This window comes from Rhipicephalus microplus, chromosome 3 (genome assembly GCF_043290135.1).
Source record: "Rhipicephalus microplus isolate Deutch F79 chromosome 3, USDA_Rmic, whole genome shotgun sequence".
NCBI classification, from domain to species: Eukaryota; Metazoa; Arthropoda; class Arachnida; order Ixodida; family Ixodidae; genus Rhipicephalus; species Rhipicephalus microplus.
In genome coordinates this window covers 189,862,870-189,881,109 of record NC_134702.1, presented here as the reverse complement: position 1 = coordinate 189,881,109, position 18,240 = coordinate 189,862,870, and the positions used below count along the sequence as shown (strand labels likewise).

Here is an 18,240-nt window from a genome sequence, read left to right as displayed (position 1 = left end):
ACGCTGTCACGTATTTTACAGCTTTTATACTTGATGCCGCATCTAAATGTATTGCCAAAACAAGTGGCATGTCTTCTAAACGGCGAGTCCCATGGTGGAACGATGCATGCAGGAAAGCACGGACCACTCAGAACAAAGCATGGGCGTTGCTTCGCGATTCCCCTACAGCAGAAAACCTGGAAAATTTCAAGCGGGTCAAATCGCAGGCAAGGAGAACGCGTCGACAAGCTAGACGAGAGAGCGGGACAAAGTTTATATCGAGTATCAACTCGTACACAGACGGGGGAAAAGTGTGGACTAAGATAAAGAAAATTAAGGGCCAACAAACGTATTCTTTTTCACTAGTAAATAGCCTCAGGGAAAGCTTGGAGGATCAAGCCAACTTTCTTGGCACACATTTCGAACACATATCGAGCTCCTCACACTACTCCGAAGCCTTCCAGAGTTACAAGGCACGAATAGAAAACAAAAGTTAGAAAAAAATCCGCAAGAAATGAGGCACATAATGCACCATTCTGCTTAGCAGAACTGCGAACAGCACTCAGCTGCTGTAATTCATCTATCCCAGGTTCTGACAACGTAATGTACGCGATGCTGAAGGAACTACCCTCCGAAACTAAAGACACCCTCCTCTCTGTTTATAATCGCATATTGTTTTCAGGTGTGATCCCCTCTTCCTGGAAGGAGGCTCTTATAATTCCAGTTTTGAAGCAGGGAAAGGATCCCTCTACTGTATCAAGTTACAAACCTATAGCGTTAACAAGCTGCCTCGTCAAGCTATTTGAAAAGTTGATTTGTGGCCGCTTACTCCACTACTTAGAAACAAAACAAATTGCTCGACCCATACCAATGTGGGTTTCGTGAGGGTAGATCCACCACTGACCATCTGGTGCGTATCGAGGCACAGATCCGAGGCGCTTTCGCCCACAAACAATACTTCCTCTATGTGTTTCTCGATACCGAGAAGGCCTACGACACAACATGGCGTTTTGGCATATTAAGAGACTTGTCTCACCTGGGTGTGCGCGGTAGAATGCTTTCCATAATCGAGAGTTACTTGTCCAGTCGAAAATTCCGTGTCCGTGTGGGCAGTATTCTCTCCCAAACATTTGTGCAAGAAACGGGAGTACCGCAAGGTGGTGTACTTAGTTGTACACTTTTTATTATCTAAATGAATTCCTTGCACCTGTTCATCCCCCGCAATATGTTCTATTGTACATATGTCGACTACGTTCAGCGTGGCTTCAAGTCATGCAACTTGGCAATGTGTGAGCGGCTGGTTCAGTTAGCTTTAAACAAGGTCTCCAAATGGGCAGAAGAAAAAGGATTCCGACTGAACCCACAAAAAAGCACGTGTGTCTTGTTCTCCCGAAAGAGAGGCATGCACTCGGAACCTGACATTCGACTGAACGGGCAACGTCTTTCCGTCAAAGTCGAGCATAAATTCTTAGGCTTCATCTTGGACAACAAGTTGACGTTCGTACCTCACATCAAGTATTTAAAAACAAAATGTTTAAAAGCCATGAATGTTATAAAAGTGTTGTCACGTACTACGTGGGGTAGCGATAGGCAATGTCTCTTGAATTTGTATAGGAGCCTCATTCGCACACGCTTAGATTATGGAGCTGTTGTTTATCAGTCTGCAACTCAAAGTGCTTTGAAGATGCTGGACCCCGTGCACCATTTGAGCATCCGCCATTTGTCACAGAACGAGCGCTAAAAATGAGCGCGCCGCCAAATTCTTGCGACAACAGGCGGGAGAAACGCCGCGAGGTCAAAAGAAAAAAAGAAAACAAACATCCAAGGCTCCCCGGGCGCGCGCTCTCCCCGCAGAAGCATGGCTTCGCAGACGAACCTCCTCACCACACATCGGCGGCCCAGCAAGCCCGCGATTTTTCTAGAAGGAATGGGGCGGGGTCAGACAGAGTTGAATCATCCTCCGGGGAGGGCAGTCGAACCGTCTCGCACCTCTCCCCAGCTTTCGCTGCGGATCGCGCCGACGAAATGACGAGAACCGTCTGGAATGTCGCGCGCAAGGTATTTAACCGAGCAGCCGAGATGAGAGATCAGGAGGAGACGGAAGTTAACGCCAGAGCGCGTAGGAATTCCGCCGTGTAGTCGGCGAAGGTTTTGGTCCGTAGGGACGAAGCCGGAGATGAAGAGGATTTCCACCAATGGGTGAAGGCTCGAGCTACAGGCAAGAGCGTGTGTTTACCGCTATCGAGCGAAGACGCGTGGCAACAGCTGCGGGTGTGAAGCCGACGTGCTCCGGCGAAGAAGTTGAAGTTTGAAGAGTGGCCAATTGAAGACGGGAGGTTTCCTGGAAGAGAAACTTCGAGGGCTGCGGAACGACAACAACGCTGGACTTTGAGTGAGTGATTCTCGGAAGAGTATCATCTAGACTTTGGTTCCAAGAACTTTGGACTGAATAGGTTTTCTATCTCTTTAGTCTTTAAGTGTCTTGGTTGTTCAATGCATGCGACTGCATTGTAGTGCGTATTGTTGTCCGTGTCCGTTGTTTCAAGTGTGGCTGATTGTATTGTGTAGTACGTTGATTGATTGGTTTGATTGGTGACATATTGTATGCAACTATTGTGGAGTGTGCATTTTTGTGTATTGTTTTCGATCTGCCATTATTGAGAATATAATTTGTTTGTTTATCAACTCTCGGCTCTGACTTGTTCTTTGGGCCACAACCGGCGTCTGCTGGCGCGCCAATAAGGATCACTTCTAAAATTGTCCACGCTTTCGTGGTGCGGTTCGGGGGGCCGATACTTCGGCTCTTGGAATTAGCCCGGCGATCGCCTCCGTAATTAACGGGACCGGTGTGACACCATTCTACGGGTGCTTTTCGCACCAGCCCTGTAGAAAGCCTTTATGTTGAGGCTGTAGAAAGCCTTTATCTGCAGAGAACTTACATGTCCTTTGTTTATTTCCTTAAGGTGAAAGCAGATAAGAAACACCCCTCCTACTCTACTAATAATGATTTGTCGAGCTCATTTCTCTTTCAAATTAGGCCTTCAATGAGGCAGCCCTTCTCAGTTCGCCTGAAAAAGTCTAGCTGAGGAAACTGGAGTCTCACTTGAACACAGTTTAATGGCTCCTGTAGCATATCCGCCACCGTGGCAATGGCAGACTATAGACTGCGATGTGTTCTTTCTAGAAGTTACAAAACATGCGCCTATTGCTCATATCCGAACATACTTCCTGGAACTTCAACACAAATACACACGTCCTGAGTTCTTTACAGATGCCTCCAAGTCCAACTCCTCTGTGTCCTACGCCGCTGTCGGCCCATCCTTTTCGGATGCTGGCCCTCTACATCCAGGCACAAGTATCTTCACAGCGAAAACTTACGCGATTCTTGTGGCAGCTAAACACATCAAACAATTACAAATACAAAGAGCAGTAATTTATAGGACTCTCTCAGTGTGGTAACGGCTCTACACAGTCTTAAAAAACAAAAAAAGCCGGTCCTCGTTTCACTTTACTCCATTTTATGCACACTCTACACACTCAACCAGCATGTTGTAGTGTGCTGGGTGCCAGGGCACCGAGAGATTCAAGGCAACGTGAGGGCGGATTAGCTTGCTGCATCCGTCCACAAAAGCACTTCCCCTACACCCATATCAATCCCGGCCCTTGATCTTAAGCTGTCTCTCAAACGAAACCTCAGGGTATACTGGCAAAGCAAGTGGGATACACACACACAAAACAAACTACACATTATTAAGCCACACCTTGGTCATTGGCTGCCAGTATCAAAATCGCGTCATAAAGAGGTAATACTAACGAGACTCAGGATAGGACACACATACACGACACACACATATCTTTTGTCCGGTTGCGATCCACCATTGTGTGACAGATGTGGTGAAGCATTGACAGTCCTTCACTTGTTAATTCAGTGCAAACACTTAGAATCTAAGAAAACAGCATTTCTGTTACCGTACCGACAACATATACCATTACACCCTGCAATGTTCGTTGGTAGGGAACCGCTTTTTAGTCATAAATCATTGTTAGCGTTTTTAAAAGAAATTCACAATATTCATATCATATACCCGGGCATTCCGTAGCATGACCTCTCCACTGAGGATTTCGCTGCGGTGGCTACACAACAAAGCACTTGCCTCATGGCCCTTGGACGCAAGGGTACGAACGAGTGAGGCACTTGTGCTAATGCCATACATTTCGCCATCGTTTTTTATTATCACCAACTTTTGTCATCTATTCGCACCACACACACCTTTCACGGCATGGTCATGATTTTATTACTTGTATGTTTTTGCCCGCCTTACTGCGAGGAATTTTATGGCCCTTACACAGCCGCTAATCACAATCATTGTCCACATTCCTTATCCCCTGAACTGGCGCTCTTTGGCCATCAAATGGCCCTTGCGCCAAAAACACCATATATCATTATCATCACGGATGAATGACAAGTACTTTCGCCCGGTGGAAACGCATGGCAACGGGCAGATGTCATTGTTCCTTAAAAAGGCGTATGTAGATGGTTTCGAATATGCAAAAACAGGCACAACAGAAGCCAATTCTCCGTGTAACGGTGGTTTTTTTTTGCCGGTTCCCTTGGCAGCAGCGATGCACTCGTGAATGACCATCAGCTGTGCATTTGGGACATCAAGTTTCTCCAATTTCTCTTGCAGGGATTTGTTAGAAATAGAAGCGAACTGGTCCTGCATTGTCCTCAGTGCTTGCTGCAGCCCCTTTATCCTCTTGGTCAAGCGATCCTTGGCTCGTTTTAACGCATATTGTGCTCGTCGGAAAACTCTCACCTTCTCATTATTACGGAAGTTAGACATCGGAAAATTAGTGCGAGCTTCTTTTTCGTTCTTCCTGAGCAGTGCCCTTCTTTGGTGAACCCGCAGCGTGTCTGACAGGCCAGCACACCGCTGGCAGGCACCGTTGGCAGAAAGAACCTGCGCACACTTCCTGTGCCTCCATCGTACACAAACATCGACCAATGCGCATTCCAGTTGTGCATGGCGATATTTGTTAGCCGTTGGTTCGCCACCGCAAAGGTGAAGGTTCTCCAGGTTTTTCAGTAGGGTTGTAATGTCCTTGATGGTTGACACCTCAAGATCGAATCCCAGTACTTTGGGAGATACCGACCTTCCCATCAAAACAACACTGAGTTGCATGTCTTGATTAATGTCAAGCAGCTTCCATGGCACCATGTGGCTTGTGTCAGCAGCGCACTACGGTCCTCGAATGCGCTGCAATTCCGAGAACACAACATTGCGAAGCTCGTCAACCAGCAATCTGTGGAAGCCCCAGGTGGTGGACGGAAGCTCAACGGATGCTGGGCTTCCAAACAGTTCATCAAAAGTTGACACCGCTGCCAGGGGTGCCGAGGTACAATCATGCAAGAGCACGTTCGAAGCAGTTGCACCACTTTCGGGAGGATCCAGCAAAAGCGAGTCGCCGAGAACCTCGCTTTTCTTACGGTGCTTCTTGATAGGCCCGTTGATGTCACGTCTCTCAGCTGGCCTCTTCCGTTGTTTTTTTTCTCTTTCGAGAGTAGCTTGGGCATTCCGGAAAAATAGTGGGCACTGCATTTTTGGAGAGGGACGCTTTCCGTGGTGCTCGACACAAAACATTGCCGTTGTAGACTGCTTCCCAGGTTTTGCTTACCAAATGAGGCTCGAAGTGCCGTTCGCAGAGGTATTCGGTAGACTTTAGAATAGCATTCCTTCACACCCGAAGGCGTTCTTCTTCTCTCGGCGCAGAAAACAGCGAAAGTTTCTCGGTACAGGACTTGTACCCTGTCTTTCAGCGTGGGGCGAAACACTTTTTCCCCATCGCTTTTACATGCCCCACGCACGTCGTATAAACTCACACAATCAACCAAAACTGTCAAAGATCGCGGATAGTTCACACAAAACAGAGACGTTCCAAACTCACGATACAAAAGACGGCCTCGTGGCGGAGCGAACTCAAATGGCCCTACGCACCGTCCGCGGCTCGCATGGATGGATGGATGGATATGGCTGTACCCTTTAGATCGGCCGGTGGCTAGCGCCACCAAGCCGTAATACCTAATGAATCAAAAACTATATTTTTTTCCTTAAAAAGTGAGTTTGAGGATTCGTACTTTGCACTGAAGAGTTTAATTTTCACTCGTGTCTTGACTTTAGCCACCAATCAGATAACCTCCTTCTAGTTAAGTCTACCCGCTTAAAGTTTATTTTGCCCTCCCGGTCCCTAAACCCCAGTGCTTTGAAAAACTCTGCGCCATCATCCTGAACTATAGGGTGAAGCCCTTTACAGAACATTATCAAGTGTTCGGCAGTTTCTTCTTCCTCTCCACACGCACTGCATACTGTGTCTACCCCTTCGTATTTGGCCCGATATGTCTTGGTTCGCAGTACTCCCGTCCTGGCCTCAAACAGTAGAGAACTACCCGAGTATTATCATAGATCCTTTCCTTGGCAATTTCCTGCTTAAAAGTTCTATAGATCTCTAGTGCGGACTTCTTAATCATGCCCATTCTCCACATGTCAGTCTCCGTTTCCTTCACTTTCTTCTTAACCGATAGTTCTTTTTGGTTTGGCCACCTGCTGTTTTCTAAGTCTTTACCAGTCAACTTCCTGGTTCGCTTCCTCCATTTTGTATCGACATTCTTCATGTACACGTAGCTGAAAACCTTCCTAGCCCAACGCTCTTCCCCATTTCTCTCAATCACTTCTCAAACTTTATCTTGCTGCTAGCTTCCCTGCCCTCAAATGATGTCCACCCCATATCACATTGTACTCCCTGATTTGGTGTATTCCCGTGAGCTCCTAAAGCAAGCCTACCTATTCCACGTTGCTTAATTTCTAATCTTGCTTGAACTTCTGATCTCATGCACAAGACCGCATTGCCGAACGTCAGCCCAGGAACCATGACCCGTTTCCATATTCCTCCCACAACATCATACCTATTGTAATTCCACAGTGCCCTATTTTTCATGACTGCTGCATTCCTGTTACCTTTAGTTGTCACGTTTATTTCGTGTTGCCTCAGATACTCGGTCCCATTGTTTATCTGTACGCCCAGATATTTGCATTTATCTGTTATCTCTAGCGTGACCACCTGTATTCTAAGCTCACTATCTTCGTTGTCATTGAAAATCATGACTGCTGATTTTTCCTTATTGAATCTAAAATCTAACCTATCTCCCTCATTATCGCAGATGTCCATCAATCTCTGCAAATCTTTCTTGTTGTTGGCCATTAGCACTATATCATCTGCGTACATTAATGCTGGTAGTGCCTGATCAATAAGTTTTCCTTGTTTGACTAAAGAGAGGTGGAAGCCCAGTCCACTTCCCTCTAATTTTGCCTCTAATGGCCCCGATGCTCCTAACGCCCTCTGGTAGAAAGGAGGCGAACCCGAACAAGTTCTCCACGGAGCTGCTCTGCTGCGCCTCCGAGGCGATCAGTAACCTCTCTTTCCTACACCTTGGGAGAGACGTATGATGCGGACTCCGCATTTTATGGAAAGACGTATCATGCGGAGTGATACGGCACTCTGCATTTCCTGGAAAGACTAATCATGCAGAAATTACTGAAATGTGTGCGTGTTACGGAAAGCAACATCGTGTTTAAATGAAATCGCTGCGAGCATCAGGTGGAAGGCAACCCGACAGGGCAATTGAATGGACATTCACGCGTGTAAACTTCTGAATATTGCACGAATTAAGAGTAAATAGGAAAAATGACAATTATGATCGGTGAACAAAACTATAGTTTTCAAAGAAACAAAAGTATTAAATATACTTAATTAACACGCTGGATGTCATATCCTAGCTGCATATTGAAATATTGCAATATATTAATGCAGTGTCCTATAATATACAAAGATATATATATATATATATATATATATATATATATATATATATATATATATATATATATATATATACTTAATAAAAGTAGTTATCTAATAAGGAAACCATTCACAGCAAATCAAGAACATTCCGGCTACTATATGTTTGATATGTCCGTTCTTATTATATTTAGTATTCACATTCGAGCTAAGTCTATCGCCATTTCTCAATGTTCACAGCACTGAAATGAGGTGACCCAGCACCATCACTTCACGAGTTGGATCAAAGTGCAACAGGAATCTAAAAAATGAAAAATTTTATGAATCAATGAAAATTACAAAATGCGTGCTTTTGTCGATTAGAGCTTCAGCACTTTGAGGAGATCAGCAAGATGCTGATTCAAATTTCTGCGACGCTGTGCATCCGGCACCAGGCTTGCGTGCGCCCGGAGGTGCTCTTCTTAGGCATTTGCATACAATAAATAATAAAGGCTTGTAATGTAAGGTAAAAGGTAAAAGCATGCCTGTCGCATAGAAAATAACTAGGTAGTCCCAACTACTTTGAACGGTGTGTACACGTTATCAAATATTATTACAAAACAAAGAAATGTTTACCGGATACTAACTAAAAATTTAAGAATTGCAAGTGAAAGCAATAAATGTAACAATTAGTGCTGTGCACACGTACAATTACTGCCATTAAAATTTACAGTTTCTCTACAGGTATAGAATCTTGCACGAAGGCTCGGCAAACAGCAGTGGAAGGCTGCCATGCTCAGCTAAAAGCCCACACTTCAGCAGGCTATCCCGAGCTGTTAGAGTTGCTTCATCCTGTCACAGCCCCTTTCCTTTAAGATGGGATAAAGTTGTTTCTCTCTCTTGTAAACACTGTGACTTATGCAGCATGCAGATGCTAATGAAGGTGCATGGCACCACCAAGGAAGCGAACAATTAGCAAGTTTTAGAAATAATCACATCATACCCCAAAATATTTACCTCTTCGAATAATGAAATGCAGTTACTATCACCACCCATCTTCTTTCTAGCGTATTCAAAATATGAGAAAACGTCATTACACTGCACACAGCTACATGTGCAGTTTCAATAAAAGCATGATTAAGGCATCACAAAGAGACAATTATTGCGCATATATTCAAGACCAGTGGCATAGTGGGCTCACGCCCCCCCTCCTTCTCACAAAAAATTGCAGCTTATGCCCCTGTTCAAGACATATTGGAAAGTGTGAACAGCATATCGCAAAATTAAAAACTTTCTACAACAAAAACAATTTTCGATGTGATCTTTGGCCACTGGAATCAAATTCATGACAGCCTTTGAAACTCGAAGAATCGAAAAGTCTGTGCATTCATGAACACTCATATGATATATCCAATAAAATGGTTGACTATAGTAATAATAAATTACTTATTCAAGGTCTTTCAACACCACTATACTCAATCAGCACTGGTGACATAGCAGTGCAAACCAGCAGGAACACTATTGCAATTTTCAAAATCACAATCTTACCAAACTTCGAAAAAAGATGCTAAAAATATGATTTCTTAGGATGCCACCTTCACGCTGGTTTGAAAGCATATGCAGTAGCCAGCAATTTATTCACAACAAAGAATTTGGACACACTTGTTTAGTTCAGTGCCTTTGAGTGGCATCACTATTCATTCTATTGAAATAACACATAACCATGACCAATAGTTTCCCCGCAGGGGCGCCTGCGCAAGTAGGCGTTTGGTGTATAGCGACACCACGGACCCGAGCTAACGGGGGAGTTTCTACTCCCTCCCAAGCCTAGCCGTGCGTGGCTTTGCCGTGTCCGGGGAAAAGGGGATCCTGGGGGTTGAGCCCACGCTGGGTGATTGGACCGTTAAGGCCCCCCGGCAGAGGCAACACACCCCTTTGGCCTCGGCTTCACGTAGATGGCACCCCCTGGCTGACCCACCCAGGGGAAATCGGCAGTCGCCTTTTCCTATCTCCCTCTCTCTACATCTTCGTCTTTATCACTCACTATCTATCTGTCCTGTCTTCTACTCTCTTCTGTTTACTTCCATTTTTCCTGGCGGCAAGGGTTAACCCTGTGCAAATAGCCTACCTTGGTCTAGGCGCATTGGGTTATGGCAGTGTTGTACGGCTGACGTCTGCAAGCTTTCAGCACCTGCAAACTTGCAGCGTCCCCTTGTTGGGCTCCGTGGTGGGTGGCCGCCAACGCTGCTGAACAAAAATAAGACCGGCATGCATTGAGCATTCCCTTTTCTGTCTGATCGTACCGGCCTAAAGCGGGTACGCACCGACGACATAAATTTCTTCAACCAGCCAACAGACACTTTTCCCCACTTCCACGTCATTCACTGCGAAAAAACCGGAAAGCAAGCCAGGACCGTATCTCCTTTCGTAGTTGCAAGGTGTCTTACTGAAACTCTCGGGGCTGGATACAAAGTAACAAAAATGGCAAGCGGAGACCTTCTTCTAGAAATTCGGGACAAAACACAGTTTGTAAAGCTAGACAGCCTCTCAACGTTTGGTGACGTACCGATCACCGTAACACCGCACAGATCTATGAACACCACTCGCGGAGTGGTATCTGACGCAGACTTATTTGACTTGACCGAAACTGAACTTTTGGAAGGATGGAAGAGCCAAAATGTCAATAATGTACAGAGAATTATTATCAGAAGAGATAATAAGTAAATACCAACGAAACACTTAATACTCACGTTTGCATCCAGTAAACTACCAGATTCCATTCAAACAGGGTACACGAAATCATCTATCAGGCCGTGCATACCAAACCCTCGTAGTTGCTTCCAATGCCAGAGGTATGGCCATGGCTCTAAAACCTGTCGTGGTCGCCAGACTTGTGCACAATGTGGAGTCCTGGGCCACGTGTCTGAGAACTGCAAACCGCCACACTGTGTAAACTGCAAAGGAAACCACGCCGCATATTCACGCTCCTGCACATACTGGAAAAAAGAAAAAGAAATAATTATGTTGAAGGTGAAGGAGAACATAACATGTAAGGAAGCACGGCGAAGAGTCGCTCCATTCTATGGAGCTACATACGCTGATGCGGCGCGTCAGGGGGCACCGCCGCACCAGCCCTCGCCACTCCTTCGGCCCGCACATACCGAGCCGGAGGCTGTGGCACCTGCCCCCAAGGCGGTTGTAGCCCAGGCTACACCGCCTATTCCCAAACAGAGACCGGAGACTCCAGAGTCCTCGGGTCTCAAGGCCTCACCTCACCAGGCGAGGCCCGAAATTCGAACTAGCAGCCCGCACGTGCGGGCATCCAGTGCCTCCGAGGAGGCAATGGATACGTCGGTACCCTTGGTGCCGAAAGAGCGGCGTGGCTCCTTGGAGCGCGCCAAGAAAACAAAAAAGCCGATAACAGGGCCTGGTGACGGCCCTGTCTAAACAGCCACTCGCTTTTCGTACACACAGCACTATTTTACATTCACCATGAACACTCAAATTATACAATGGAACGTCAGGGGCCTTCTCAGAAACCTTAACGACATCCAAGAACTCTTACACGAACACTCACCAAAAGTGCTGTGTGTACAAGAAACACACCTTAATTCAAAACACACAAATTTTCTTCGTAAATACGTTATTTTCCGAAAGGACCGTGTTGATGCTATGACATCATCCGGAGGTGTTGCCATTATAGTGAATCAAGGAATTGCATGCACACACTTACAACACCAAACATCCCTTGAGGCAGTGGCTGTTCGAGCAGTTCTTTTTGATAAACTGATCACAATCTGCACTATCTACATTCCTCCTAGCTATTAGCTGCAAAAACGTGATATACACTCTTTAATTGAAGAACTTCCGGAGCCCTATGTTCTCCTTGGAGACTTTAATGCGCATAGAAGGCTATGGGTGACTCTCGGTATGACGCGCGAGGTCGACTGATTGAACAGTTCCTTCTCTCCTCGAGCGCGTGTCTCCTAAATCGAAAAGAACCAACCTATTATGATCTCGCCAATAACACCTACTCCTCCATAGACCTAAGCATAGTATCTCCATCTCTTGTGCCTCTACTCCAGTGGAAAGTGGTCAGTAATCTGTACGGAAGTGACCACTTCTTCATAGTTTTGAGCACAAATACAATAACTGAGTGTCCATCACGTGTTCCCAAGTGGCTCATAAACAGAGCCGACTGGGAACACTTTTATACCATCGCTCGTCTAGGTTGGAATGACATATATACTTTGAGCATTGATGTTGCTGTCAACTACTTCACAGCATTTTTGATTGATGCTGCAACAAATTCATCCCACAAACAAATGGACACCCTGGAAAACGGCGTGTGCCATGGTGGAACTCGGAATGCCGAAACGTGCGCAAACAGCAAAACAGAGCTTGGAGGCTGCTTCGGAACTCACCGACAGCCGAAAATCTTGACACCTTCAAGAAAATAAAGTCTCAAGGCAGGAGAACGCGTCGGCAGGCCAGAAGAGAAAGCTGGCAGAAGTTTTTGTCAGGGATCAATTCATACACATAGGAAGCTAAAGTCTGGAACATGGTCGGTAGGATAGCCGGAAAACAAGTACACACACTTCCACTCGTAAACACTCAGGGTGACACCTTGGAAGATCAGGCAAACTTCCTCGGTGCACACTTCGAACAGATGTCCAGCTCATCTCACTATACTGACACTTTCCAAAAATACAGAACAAGAATAGAAAAGCAGAAACTCCAACACAAATGCACTAGATACGAGGCATATAATCAAGCTTTCAGTCTAGCTGAGCTGCGAATGTCTCTGAACTCCTGCAGTACTTCTGCCCCAGGTTTTGACCGTGTCGTTCATGAAATGTTAAAAACCTACCGATCGAAACACGAAAAACCTTACTTTGTTTGTACAATGCTATCTGGTTTTCTGGCACTATCCCTAACTCCTGGAAAGAGGCTATTATAATTCCCATTTTGAAAGAGGGCAAGGACCCTTCTTTACCTTCGAGTTATAGGCCTATTGCACTCACAAGCTGCTTGTGCAAAATCTTCGAAAAAATGATAAACTGCAGACTTGTACATTTCCTTGAAACAAATAATTAATTTGCTCGACCCATTTCAGTGCGGGTTTCGAGAAAGTAGATCCACCACAGACCACCTTGTTCGTATCGAGGCACAGATCAGAGACGCCTTCGTCCATAAACAATATTTTCTCTCTGTATTCCTCGATATCGCAAAGGCTTATGATACAACATGGCGTTTCGGAATTCTAAGAGACCTGTCCAACGTTGGCGTGCGCGGAAGAATGTTTCACATAATCGAAAGTTACCTGTCAAACCGGAGATTCCGTGTCCGAGTGGGCACGGTTCTTTCCCAAACATTCGTCCAGGAAACAGGCGTGCCACAAGGTGGTGTACTTAGCTGCACACTTTTCCTCATCAAGATGAATTCCTTACACTTGTCCATCCCTCGCAATATGTTTTATTGTACATATGTCGACGACGTCCAGCTTGGCTTTAGATCTTGCAATCTGGTAATGTGTGAGCGACAGGTTCAGTTAGGTTTAAACAAGGTCTCCAAATGGGCAGAGGAAAACGGATTCTGACTGAACCCACAAAAGAGCACGTGTGTCTTGTTCTCCCGAAAGAGAGGCATGCATTCGGAACCCGACATTGAATTGAACGGTCAACGTGTGTCTGTCAATGCGGAGCATAAATTCTTAAGATTAATCTTGGACAACAAGTTGACCTTTGTACCGCACATCAAGTATCTAAAAACAAAATGTTTAAAAGCCATGAATGTTTTAAAAGTGTTGTCACGTACTACGTGGAGTAGTGACAGGCAATGTCTCTAGAATCTGTATCGAAGCCTCATTCGCCCCCGCTTAGATTATGGGGCCATTGTTTATCAGTCTGCAACACAAAGTGCTTTGAAGATGCTGGACCCCGTGCACCATTTGGGCATCCGCCTTTCTTCGGGTGCTTTTCGAACCAGCCCCGTAGAAAGCCTTTACGTTGAGTCAAATGAGTGGTCGCTTCATCTTCAGAGAACTTACGTGTACTTTGTTTATTTCCTTAAGGTGAAAGCAGATAAGAAGCACCCCTCATACTCTACTATTAATAATTTGACGAGCTCCATTCTGTTTCAAAACAGGCCTTCGATGAGGCAGCCCTTCTCAGTTCGCCTGAAAAGTCTAGCTGAGGAAACTGGAGTCTCACTTGAACACAGTTTAATGGCTCCTGTAGCATATCTGCCACCGTGGCAATGGCAGACTATAGACTGTGATGTGCCTTTCTTGAAGTTACAAAACATGCGCCTATTGCCCATATTCGAACATACTTCCTGGAACTTCAACACAAATACACACGTCCTGAGTTTTTCACAGATGCCTCCAAGACTAACTCCTCTGTGTCCTACGCTGCTGTCGGCCCATCCTTTTCGGATTCTGTCCCTCTACATTCACGCACAAGTATCTTCACAGTGGAAGCTTACGCGATACTTGTGGCAGCTAAACACATCAAACAATTACAAATACAAAAAGCAGTAATTTATACAGACTCCCTCAGTGTGGTAACGGCTCTGCACAGTCTTAAAAAACAAAAAAACCCGGTCCTTGTCTCACTTTCCTCCATTTTGTGCACACTCTACACACTCCAACAACATGTTGTAGTGTGCTGGGTGCCAGGGCACCGTGAGATCCAAGGCAACGTGAGGGCGGATCAGCTCGCTGCATCCGTCCACAAAAGCACTGCCCCTACAACCATATCAATCCCGGCCCTTGATCTTAAGCCATCTCTCAAACGAAACATCAGAGTATACTGGCAGAGCAAGTGGGATACACACATACAAAACAAACTACACGTTATTAGGCCACACCTTGGTCATTGGCTGCGCGTATCGAAATCGCGTCATACAGAGGTAATACTAACGAGACTCAGGATAGGACACACATACATGACACACACACACATTTTGTCCGGTGGCGATCCACCATTGTGTGACAGATGTGCTGAAGCATTGACAGTCCTTCACATTTTAATTGAGTGCAAACAATTGGACACAGTAAGAAAACAACACTTTCCATTACCCTACCAACAACATATACCTTTACACCCTGCAATGTTCGTCGGTAGGGAACCGCTTTTTAGTCACAAATCACTGTTAGCGTTTTTTAAAGAAATTCATAGTTTTCATATCATATACCCAGGCATCCCGTAGCACGACCTCTCCAGAGAGGTTTTTGCTGCGGTGGTTACACAAGAAAGCACTTGCCTCACGGCCCTTGGACGCAAGGGTATGAACGAGTGAGGCACTCGTGCTAATGCCATACATATCCACCATCGTCTTTTATTATCACCAACTTTTGTCATCTATTCACACCACACACACCTTTCACGGTATGGTCATGATTTTATTACTTGTATGTTTTTACCCGCCTTACCGCGAGGAATTTTATGGCCCCCATACAGCCGCATATCACAATCATTGTCCATATTTTTAGTAAGGTTAACTGGCGCTCATTGGCCGTGAAATGGCCCTTGCGCCACAAAACATGAAACATCATCATTATTTCAGCCAGTGTTTGGCCATCCCTGTAGAGACTGTTACAACTTCCACTGTAGGTGCACATGATGGTTGTGGAGTGGACAGCACATCATGGTCATAATGTCCACCTATGCAAGTTTGAGTACTTGACAAATGATCGTGTTTTCAAATTGACAAACTCCCAAACAATTTTAGATTCAGGTCAGCTGTCGTCCACCAGATGGCTAAACACAGGCTGAAATACTGGCAGACTTCGTAGTGCATAAGCATGTGTGCCAGAAGCACGCGAGTGCAGTGACACATTTTTTTCCGGTCAGTGGGCCAATAAATGTTGAACAAGGGTGTCAATATAGGATATAGTTGGTATTTCATTGCGATGTACAAAAATGTCTTTCCTAGTCATCTTCACTCTTGACAGTTTCATACGTGGGCGTTACGCCCAAACCTTAAATAAAGGTGCTTTTTGTGGTGAATGACTTTTTTTGACACTTGGTTATTCAAGCTTTACAACGGTTTCCCCTCCCACCCTAGTTGGCAGCAGTTATGTCTCATGCACCTGCACAATACGTGGCATTTATGTTTGCAGAGTTCCATGCAAGGACTAATAGGAAACAAAGATTACAAGCAGTCATGCTTGATAAGTGGTTATGTTGTGTGAACTCAATACTAGCCATCTATAAAGATATGACAGAGAACCTTACCTCAGTAGCCTCTGTTTCAAGTCCGCACTGATGCGCAGCACTCACTGGTGGCTCTGCTACCAGCGGCATGGCTTCAGGTTGTGCCACCAGAGTTGGAGCTTGCGGTGTTGGCATTAAGGCTGCTGGCGGCACTGCTGGAAGTGATGTTGGTAGTGCCGCCGCCGCTGCTGCTGGAGCTGCTGCCGCCATTGCTGCTGGTGGCAGCACTTGTTTCACAGCAGGAGGCGTCTTTATCAGTGAATATTGGAGATGATAGCGCTTTAACATAGTGGAATACAAATACACGAACTTATAAAAACAAAGTCCTTTTCAATACTCAGAGTTTTGAAAGTGTAAAATACTTCACACATACAGATCCAGTAACGCCAATAGATTTTTCAGACTTGTTCAATATTTCGGACTACATTAAATGTGTTGTCAATATTACCATAGCACAAAACATTTTTGCGTCTAATTTTTCAAACAAGTTTTACCCTAAAGTTTAATTTTTTGGACAAAATAGCTCGGTTTAGGGTGCCGCTCGATTTTGAAAGCCACCATGTTAGATTTTTATTGGCTTGGTCAAGTTTGTTGACTTCCAATGAGAAGTTGCATTGCCTCCAAACTGAAAATGTGCACATCTTCCGATTTTCGAGGCAGTGTCCTATCTTCCTTGGCAAGCAAATCTGCATAGGGAAAGAAACTACACACATAGGTTTTTTTGAAGGATTGTTTTTCTCATCAAGAAAGGAGAGTAATAGTTTTTCTGGTTGTCATTTGACATGTGGTCATTTTGGTGATTTTCCAAGTTTTTGAGCCGTTGTCTGGGTCACGTGTTCTCAGCTGTTGCAGCAGCTCAGTAGGAATATGTATAACGTGAATATCCTGAAACATGCTAGTTGAATCGCGGCCAAGGCAATAGCGGTTCGAGGGAGGTGAAATAGTGAATGCTTACACAGTATGTAATGACAGTGCTGGTCAAGAACCCTGACTGCGTCGCTGAATCTCACAAAACAGACAAGACATTGCAAGCATCTCTTTGCGACCTGCATCAAGTTTCGTTTGCTTGTGGGATGGAACTGCCAACTGGGTTGCTCACAACCGTCAGTGGCAGCAATTGCCAATGCGCTGACATTACCGTAGCCCAAATAAATTCAATTCTGCTTGTCCCGAAACACAGCATGAAGCCGGGTGTCCTTGGGGATCTTTTTAGGCCATTCTAATCTAAATAACCTAATTTTCATGTATTAACTATTTTTCAGGACTTATTCATATTTCACAGACCCGGCAAGGTCCAGAAAATTGGTCAGAAACTGAACTCGGTTAACAAACACCTAACCAAATAAAACCCACACATCGATCAAAAATAACTGAAAGCAAAGTATGGGGTAAGCTAAAAATATTAATTCTGGCAAAGAGCTAGAAACATGAAAAGGGCAGAGGAGAGATACGTACAGCGGTGCACTGGAACAGCTCTGCCTCTTTCTGTTGAAAAAGACTGTTCCCTCAACCTCTCCTAGGTTTATAGCTTTGCAACAAAATCACTGTATTCATGCAAATTTAGACAGTCTTTTTTTCGAATTTTTTATCTATAAACTCCACGGTCGGCTTAAATATGAGGTTTTTCAAAAACGTGCCATTTTTAATTGAGAAAAGTGGTGAACAACTAGCAATACCTAGACGGTTACATAGCTGCTAGTAATCAACACCCGGCTTAAGTACACACGTGACGCACATACATACACACATACACAACTGCCTCAAACAGGCTGGCTGACGTTTTGATAGGAGAACCTATCTTTGTGAAAGGCACTTTGTCATCCTTGGCATGTTAGTTTCAAGGGGGTTAGTAGTGACGTCATCTTTTGGTGGTAGCATATGTCCCTGTTGGTAATCTCGGTCTGAAAAGAAAAAGAAAAAAAACAAAGAAAAAAATCTATTAAGCAGCACGGTGCACCCCGCAGGGGCGCCTTCGCAAGTAGGCGTTTGGTGTGTAGTGACACCACGGACCCGAGGTAATGTGGGAGTTTTGACTCTCTCCCATGCCTAGCCGTGCGTGGCTTTGCCGTGTCCGGGGAAAAGGGGATCCTGGGGGTTGAGCCGACGCTGGGTGATGGGACCTTTAAGGCCCCCCGGCAGAGGCAAAACACCCCTTTGGCCCCGGCTTCACGTGGACGGCACCCCTGGGCTGACCCACCCAGGGGAAATC

General features: G+C 45.3%; 1 protein-coding gene across 1 annotated transcript in view; it reads right to left on the bottom strand.

Annotated features, from left to right (window-relative positions):
- LOC142802663 (uncharacterized) overlaps nt 1-16,241 on the bottom strand; it is a 50,264-nt gene extending 34,023 nt beyond the window's left edge. The window contains exon 1 of the mRNA XM_075887641.1: nt 16,053-16,241. Within this exon, the coding sequence (XP_075743756.1) occupies nt 16,053-16,241 (189 nt within the window). The remainder of the gene's footprint in view (nt 1-16,052) is intronic.
- Between the last annotated feature and the right edge of the window lie 1,999 nt (nt 16,242-18,240).